The sequence below is a fragment of the Centrocercus urophasianus genome, unplaced genomic scaffold (genome assembly GCF_019232065.1).
Source record: "Centrocercus urophasianus isolate 14NV4802_14NV808 unplaced genomic scaffold, USGS_Curo_1.0 seq_848, whole genome shotgun sequence".
Taxonomy (NCBI): domain Eukaryota; kingdom Metazoa; phylum Chordata; class Aves; order Galliformes; family Phasianidae; genus Centrocercus; species Centrocercus urophasianus.
Window position 1 is genome coordinate 28,500 of NW_024885475.1, and position 7,599 is coordinate 36,098.

Consider the following 7,599-nt stretch of genomic DNA (forward strand, 5'->3'; position numbering starts at 1 on the left):
GCCCCTGCTTTGCTGCCCCTGCTGTGCTGCCCCTGCTTTGCTGCCCCAGCTGTGCTGCCCCTGCTGTGCTGCCCCTGCTTTGCTGCCCCTGCTTTGCTGCCCCTGCTTTGCTGCCCCTGCTGTGCTGCCCCTGCTGTGCTGCCCCAGCTGTGCTGCCCCTGCTGTGCTGCCCCTGCTTTACACCCGTGGCGCTGTGGGAGCAATGGACGTGCTGCTTTCCATGGAACAAAAAACAAAGGAAAACTCTACTCCCTTTTCCTCCTTTTTTTAACCTTTTTCATTTCACTTTTAGGTTCCTGACGTGGAGCGCCGAGCTTCAAATGAATATGCAAATGAACACTCACTCTGCATATTCTAAGCTGGTAATTTTTAGCCTCTGCTCACACCACCAAAGCCATTTCACTACGCAGCACCCTAAACAGCTTTCTACTACATCTACCAAATTAAAGCACGTGGAAGAGGCTGCATCTCAAGGACCGCGTTCAGCTTTGGGCCTCTCTCTGCATGAAAGCTGCAAGGCATCGAGGTGCTGGAGGACACCCAGGGGAGGGCAATGGAGCTGCAGAGAGTCTGCAGCAGGTTTACAGTGAGCAGCTGAGGGAACCGGGGTTATTTAGCCTGGAGAAAAGGAGAATCTCTACATCTGCCTCAAAGGAGGACGGAGTGAGGTGAGGGTTGGCCTTTTATCGCAAGCTTTGAGGAACAGGAGAAGAGATTCAGGCCCCAGGTTGTGCTGGGGAGGTTCAGGTTGGACATGAGGAAATATTTCTTTACTGGAAGAGCTGTGAAGCACTACAACAGGATACTGGGGAAAGAGTTGAGTCTCCACCCCTGGAAGGATTCAGAAGATGTGTGGATGCTTGGGGATGGTCTGATAGATGAAGGAACAGCTTTAGGGTAAAAGAGGAGAGACTGGGGGCTGATGTCAGGAAAAAACTCTTCACTGTGAGGGTGGTGAGGTGCTGAAATAGGGGAGCTGTGGATACCACAACCCAAGGCAATGGATGGGGCAGCCTGAGACGGAGGGGGGCACCCAGCCCAGGGCAGGAGGTGGGACTGGGGGGGCTTTGATGTCGCTTCCAATTCAACCACACTACAATTCCACAGCTCAGTGACACTGCTCAGTGCTGGACGTGCCAGTGGGACTCCATAACCTCACGGCTCTTTTCTGACCTCCACAACTCTGCCATCCCACGTCGCTCAGAACCAGAGAAGCACCGCAGACCCCCCCGGAGCCTCCCCCACCACCACACCCCTGCAGCAGCACCCCCAGACCCCGCACTGCTTCTCACTTGGCACGTCGCTCCTCCTGCATCTGCGGCTTGGTGCGCTGCGCCTTGTCTCCCATACGGGTGCCCTCCAGTTTGCCCACCAGGGACAGCACCTCTCCTGTGGGTTCATCACGCCGCGTCCGGTCAATGAGAGAGCGGTCAGCTTGGAGCACGAGGTTGGAGTTCTGGGGGGGGAAAAGAAGGGAGGAAGGGAGGAAGGAAGGGAGAGAGGGAAGAAGGAAGAGAGCAGGGAAGGGAAGGGAGGAAGAAAGGAAGGGAGGGAGGGAGGGAGTGAAGGGAAGAAGGAAGAGAGGAGGGAAAGAGGGAGGGAAGGGAAAGAATGGAAGAGGGAAGGGAGGAAGGAAGGAAGGAAGGAAGGAATAAATAGAGGAGGGAGGGAAGGGAGGGCGTGAGACGGGTCACAACGCGGTGGATGCATCCTTTATGCTGCCCAGCCTTGCTGCGCACCCGTTATTTTCCTCCCCATTGGCACCACAGCGGCTCCGATCACATTCGTTTTGCCCCTCCACCCACAAGGTACGCGGGCAGCAACTCCAACCGCGGCGCTGCTTTAACGATCCCGGATTTCAAAGCTCCTGGATTTTACCAGGCCTGGTTTTAATTACCAGAGTCCTTAACAGCCTTCATCTACACAAGAACCGCTTTACCGGCCCCGCGTCGGCGGCCCCACAGATGGGGAAAGCCCGGCGGAAAGAGGACGACGTCCCCGCTGCGCACAGGGTTGAGGCCCGCACTCACCGCCTTGTACTCGTACTGCAGGCTGCGAGCGGTCACGTCCGCCATGACGCCGCCTGGCTGAAGGCCGCCCCACCGCCACCGTGCACGGGAACAGGCCCCGGAAAGGAACTTCCGGCGGAAGCGGAAGAAGCCCTGTCCCTAGCGCACCCACAACCCGGAAGCGGTTCCGCACAGGGCTTCCCAGCATGCACCGCGGCAGCAGCAGCCCGTTGACTGCAGTTTCCAATATGCACAGCGGAGGGGCGGAGACACTACCTCCATCCCTCTTCTGATTGGCTATCAGCTCAAGAGGGCGTGCCCATCCCGCCTCCCTGACCACTCCCGTCCTCTCCCCTCAGCTGATTGGTAGAACAGCTTCGCGCTTTTCGAGCTGTGATTGGCCGCGCGGCGCTGGTCGGCAGTTAAACGGCCAATCCCGCCGGCGGCAGAAGCCCTGGGTCCCGCCCGCCGCCCTTCGCCGCTCCTCCAAGCAAAGCCCGCCTTTTTCTCGCAGCCCCGCCCGCTGAGGGACGCCGCCATGTTGCGGGGAGCTTCGGCGAGGCGGGGACAGCGGTTGGGGCTGCTGCGCTGGTACCAGATCCCGCTGTCCTCGGCTCGCGTGCCCCGCTCGGGGCTCTTTAGCTCTTCCTTCCAGTACAGCCTTTGTTCCTACCAGCAGCTCCGTGTCAGTAAGCACCTGCGGGTGGGCCGCCCCTTCCTCCCGCCGCCCCTCGGCCCGGTGGATCCGCATCCCCCGGCCTCCCCACCCCCACCGCAGCCCCACAGCGCCGAGCCAGGTGAGGCCTGCCCTGGGGTGGGCAGCGCTGTTGTCCCCGGTGCCCAGCAGTGACCCCCATCTTGTCCCCGCATAGACCCCCACCAATTCCCATTGCAATCCCAGTGCCCCACAGAGCCCTCCATTGCAATCCCAGTGCCCCATAGAGCCCCCCACTGATCCCTACGTTATCCTCAGAACCCCATAGAGCCCTCCACTGATCCCTATGTTGTCCCCACTGCCCCATAGAGCCCTCCATTGATCCCTACATTACCCTCAGTGCCCCATAAAGCCACCCACTGTGCCCTGTTGTCTCCCCAGAGCCCCATAGAACCCCCCACTGGTCCCCATTGTCTCCCCAGAGCCACGTAGAGCCCCCCCATTGATCCCCACATTGTCCCCAGTGCCACATAGAGCCCCCCACTGATCCCTGTTGTCTCCCCAGAGCCCCATAGAGCCCCCACTGTTCCCTACATTGTCCCCAGTGTCCCACAGAACTCCCCACTGAGCCCTGCTGTCTTCCCAGTGCCCTATAGACCCCCCTGCTGATCCCCATTGCATCTCTAGAGCCCCATAGAGCCCCCCATTGATCCCTACATTATCCCCAGTACTCCATAGAGACCCCCACTGATCCCTATGTTATCCCCAGTGCCCCGTAAAGCCACCCCATTGAGCCCCATTGCATCCCCAGTGCCCCATAGCACTCCCTGCTGATCCCCATGTCATCCCCAGTGCCCTATAAAGCTCCGCACTGACCCCTGTGCCATCCCTGGTGCCCCACACTGACCTCCCGTTGTCTACAATGCTTCATAAAGTCCCACAGTTACTCCTGTGTTCTCTCTGATGTCCTCTGCTGACCTCCACCTTGTCTCTGGTGCCTCGCACTGACCCCTGTGTCATCCATGGTGCCCCATGCAGACTCCTGCTTTGTCCTCAATGCTCCACAGAGCCCATTTCTGACCCCCATGTCATCCCTGGTGCCCTGCACTGACCCCCATGTTGTCCCACGCGCTCTACAGAGCCCTACGATGACGCTGCGTCATCCCCAGTGCCTCCCACTGACCTCTCTGTCGTCCTCACTGCCCCGCACCGACTCCTGCATTGTATTTGGTGCCCCACAGAACCCCACACTGACCCCGGCGCTCTCCCCACAGCCTCCCAGTGCCCCATGCAGCTCCGCAGCACCCGCCAGGGGCCAAGCAGGGCACGACGGCCTCGTGCCTGTCCACGGCGTTCGGCCCAGCAGGGCTCAGCCACGCGCTCCCCACGCAGCGCAGTGCGGCCCAGCAGCGCCACTGAGAGCAGGACGGTGCTGCAGCGAGCAGAGGACGTGGCAGCAACATCCTCCAGCGACAGCGAGGAGGAGCTGATCCCTCTGAAGGAGCTGCTGGCGTGCAGCGGGCCCTCGAGCCCTGCTGAGCACAGTGAGGTCAGCGCCAGGCTCTCAGCTGTGCTTGGGGACGCTGCAGGTGCCTGGGGACGCTCAGCCCAGCTCTGAGTGCCAAGGTCTTGCTTGGTTCCCAGGTTGCATGCCCGCAGCCAGACCCGCTTGCCAACAGCCTGGATGCGCTGCTGCTGGAGAAAAGGTGAGGCTGGCATCCCTGGCACCCTGAGAAGAAGCTGGGGGCTGCCCAGCGCCCTCAGCCCAACCTCATCACTGCTGTGCCAGGGAGCAGCGCGTGGCCAACGCCGGGCAGCCCAGCCTGACGCAGGCCGGCGTGGACAACCTCCAGGAGTCATCAGACGAGGACACGCAGCTCCTGGAGGAGCAGAGGTACCACGGCAGCGGCTGGGCACTGCGCCTGCTGTCCCCCCTCTGCCCTCCACGTCACCTTGGTGGCTCTTTCCCCCCGCTGCAGGGCCTTCCTGTCCCGCTTCAACATGAAGCTGCTCGCCTTCCCCGCCACGCACCCCGGGGAGCCCATCTTCCACGCCTGCCCGCTCCCACCGCCCACCCTGGACACCCGTGGGCTGCAGCCTCGCAGCGTCCTGGAGCAGAATTTCCTCGAGTGAGGAGCAGGGACAGGGACAAGGGGACGCCGCAGGGCCCCGCTGAGCCTCCGTCTCTTTCCACAGCGCCTCGCCTGCCTCCCAGCTGGCTTTTGTGCGTGACGGCTACCTGCAGCTGCTCTACCAAACCACATCTGCCTGCCCGCCGCCCATCCTACGCTGGCTTTTCCAGGTGAGGCGCCGTGGCACGAAGCTCCCCGTCCGCGCAGCGCCGTCTCTCAGTCACCCCTTGTTTCCTTTGGCAGCTGACGAGCACGAGGCCGGACAGGAGCAACGCGTTCCGGGCGCTGTGGGAGATGTGGATGAGAAGCGATGGTGGGTGCGGGGTGGCCACGGGGTCCCCACGCAGCCCTCGGACACGGCTGCTGCCCGCTGGCACCGTTGTCACCTCTGTCCCCGTGCCCACAGACGAGCCCTGGTGCCCCACGCTGCAGGACGTTGGCCAGGCCTTTGCCTACATGGGCGCTGACCTGCAGGCCCTGCGCTGCCGGCGGCTGCTGCCCCCCGAGCTGTGCCCCATGGACACGAGGTGAGCCCTCGAGGACCCGCGGGGTCATTAGGTGGAACAATTAGCAGCATTAGCGTTGTTGGTCTCGCCAGTGCTGACGCTTAGGAAGTGAACTCGATCAGATGAGCTTCAATTAGCGCGTTCCTAAAGGTGCTTTCATAGGCGAGGTGCGATGCTTCGTGCTTACTTAATTCACTGCCATTCTTACCCGCTTTCTGGGAGCTGCTGTAAGCCTGCTGTTCAGAGCAGGGTAATTTCTAAGCAATGCTGACATCTTTCCTGCAAGCTTCCAGGTAGGTTGGGACCTTAAACGCTGGCGATCACGATTGTGACTTAAAGACGCTGAGCTCCAGCTGCAACGTGAGCGATGCCAGCGCCACTCTCAGCCGCCCCGTGTCTGCAGCAGTGTTGTAAAATAGGTGGAACTGCGGATGGGTTTGCGAGCAGATGGGCAGCACGACGTGCTGTGCGACGCTCAGCCTTCAGCAGAGCCTTCTGTCCTGCCAGGCTGGATCCGAAATGCCCCCTGGAGCAGGGAAACCCGGGTGCCATCAACACGCTGGCCCTGGTGACGCAGCTGGGGGACGTCTGCAAGGTGGGAGAGCTGTGCTGCGAATCGAGCCGGCTGTTGGGGGGTGGCACCATCCTGTCCCTGCCCTGCTGGGGGCGGCAGAGCGTTCCTGGTGACACCTTGGTGACACCTTGGTGCTCCCCGCAGCTGCTGACGGTGTGCGTGCTCGCCTGCCCGTGCCGCTACCCCGACCGCGCCCGCCGGGAGCTGGTGACACTGCTCTGCTTCCTCAGCCTCGACCGCGAGCTGCGCTACCAACCTCTGCCCGACGTGTGGCACCTCCTGCACTGCCTGCTGGAGGGCATCGCGGCCTGGAAGGAGCAGGTGCGAGCCGAACCGCGGGCGCCCGGTGCTCCGTGCCGCCCCGGTGCCACCCCGTCGCCACCCCTCTGTGTCCCCGCAGCTGCCCGCGCTCTGCCTGTCGCTCTGCCGGCTCTCCCGGCACCACCACAACCTGCTCGCCGTCGCGCGGCTGCTGCCGGACATCACCGCCAGGCAGAGGTACGTCCTGGGCGCCGCGGCGCTGCCCTGCTGCCCTGCCCCGCGGGGACGGGAGCTGGCGCGGCCGGGTGGCGGCAAAGCGGCACGGAGCGGCTGCTGGCGGCGCGGTGCCGCGGGCGCCCGGAGGGCACCGCAGTCCTGCTGGTGACGCCGGGCTGGCGGTGACACGCTGTGCGGCCCGACTCTTCTCCTCCGCAGGGAGCTCCGCAGGCGCCTGAGCCTTTGCGCCATGGCCCAGCTGCTGGGGAAGGCGCCGTGCACCGTGCTGTCCCTTAGGGCGCAGGAAGAGGTGGGTGCAGCCCCCCGGGTGCCCCCCGTGCTGTCCCTGCTTGTCCTCTCACCCCACGTTGCCACAGCTGCCAGCGCTGGAGCAGCTCCTGGCGCAATCCTGGCCGGACAGCCTGCAACTCCCCACTGAGCCCGAAGCAACGGACGTGGAGCAGGAGGTGGGTGCTGCCACGTTCCCTTGGGGACGCCCCCAGAGGTGCCACCACCCCGTCGGTCCCCCCCTCGTCCCCACAGACCTGCTACCTGAGCCGCAGCCTCCTCTACCTCGCCGACGTCGTGGTGGGCACGGAGCGGCCGCGCAACGAACAGAAGGTGGGTGCCAACCCCAGGGGGACGCTGGGGGGTCCCCACAACCCTTTACCCCCTCCCCTTGTCCCCGCAGGGGCATCTAGAGAAGCTGTGCACCCAGCTGGAGCAGTACTTTGGGTCGTGGCTGCGTGAGGACATGGGGCAGTTCTACCGCTCCCAGCTGAAGAACCTGGCCATGGTGCTCTACGTCAAGTGGCACGAGCTGCTGAAGTAAGGGGGCACCCCGGGGTCCCCAATAAACAGCCCCACGTCACCCCGCTGCCTGGGTCTCGTTCTGTGGGGTCAGGCGGCGGGATGGAGAAACCTACAGGGGTGGGGAGTTCCGATAGCGATAGGAAACCAAATGGGGATGGAGAACCTTGTAGGGGAAAGCCGCAACGTTTGGAAACGTGATGGGGGTGGGAGGGGAACTGCAGTGGTGGGGATGGATGGAGAGCCATATAGGGCTGGGGAACCCCAGTGTGTGAAACCCAAAGGGGACGGACGGGGGAAGCCCAGTGATGATGGGAAACCCAGCAGGGATGGAGGGGAACCCCACAGTGATGGGAAACTGGGGTGGGGTGGGGAACCCTTACAGGGATGGGAACCCCAAAGTGATAGGAAACCCAATGGGGATGGATGGGGAACC

At 63.0% G+C, this 7,599-nt stretch overlaps 2 protein-coding genes across 2 annotated transcripts in view; one reads left to right on the forward strand and one right to left on the reverse strand.

Moving 5' to 3' along the window:
* SNRNP200 (small nuclear ribonucleoprotein U5 subunit 200) overlaps nt 1-2,138 on the reverse strand; it is a 20,623-nt gene extending 18,485 nt beyond the window's left edge. Inside the window, exons 1-2 of the mRNA XM_042838592.1 lie at nt 2,031-2,138; nt 1,293-1,456 (exon numbers count right to left, since the gene is read on the reverse strand). Of these exons, the coding sequence (XP_042694526.1) occupies nt 1,293-1,456; nt 2,031-2,075 (209 nt within the window). The 5' untranslated portion in view covers nt 2,076-2,138. The remainder of the gene's footprint in view (nt 1-1,292; nt 1,457-2,030) is intronic.
* A 409-nt stretch (nt 2,139-2,547) lies between these two features.
* On the forward strand, nt 2,548-7,185 carry LOC122171187 (protein FAM178B-like). The gene is made up of 15 exons (XM_042838593.1): nt 2,548-2,823; nt 3,947-4,213; nt 4,309-4,370; nt 4,454-4,558; nt 4,644-4,793; nt 4,861-4,966; nt 5,040-5,109; nt 5,203-5,323; nt 5,810-5,897; nt 6,021-6,197; nt 6,277-6,374; nt 6,573-6,663; nt 6,731-6,820; nt 6,897-6,974; nt 7,045-7,185. The coding sequence occupies exons 1-15, from the start codon at nt 2,548-2,550 to the stop codon at nt 7,183-7,185; spliced, it is 1,920 nt and encodes a 639-aa protein (XP_042694527.1).
* The last annotated feature ends 414 nt before the right edge of the window (nt 7,186-7,599 follow it).

Coding starts and splice junctions, on each gene's coding strand:
- LOC122171187 (XM_042838593.1), top strand. CDS start 2,548: ATGTTGCGGGGAGCTTCGGCGAGGCGGGGACAGCGGTTGGGGCTGCTG. Junction 6,198..6,276: donor TCGCGGCCTGGAAGGAGCAG/GTGCGAGCCGAA, acceptor GTGTCCCCGCAG/CTGCCCGCGCTCTGCCTGTC. Junction 6,975..7,044: donor GGCCGCGCAACGAACAGAAG/GTGGGTGCCAAC, acceptor TTGTCCCCGCAG/GGGCATCTAGAGAAGCTGTG.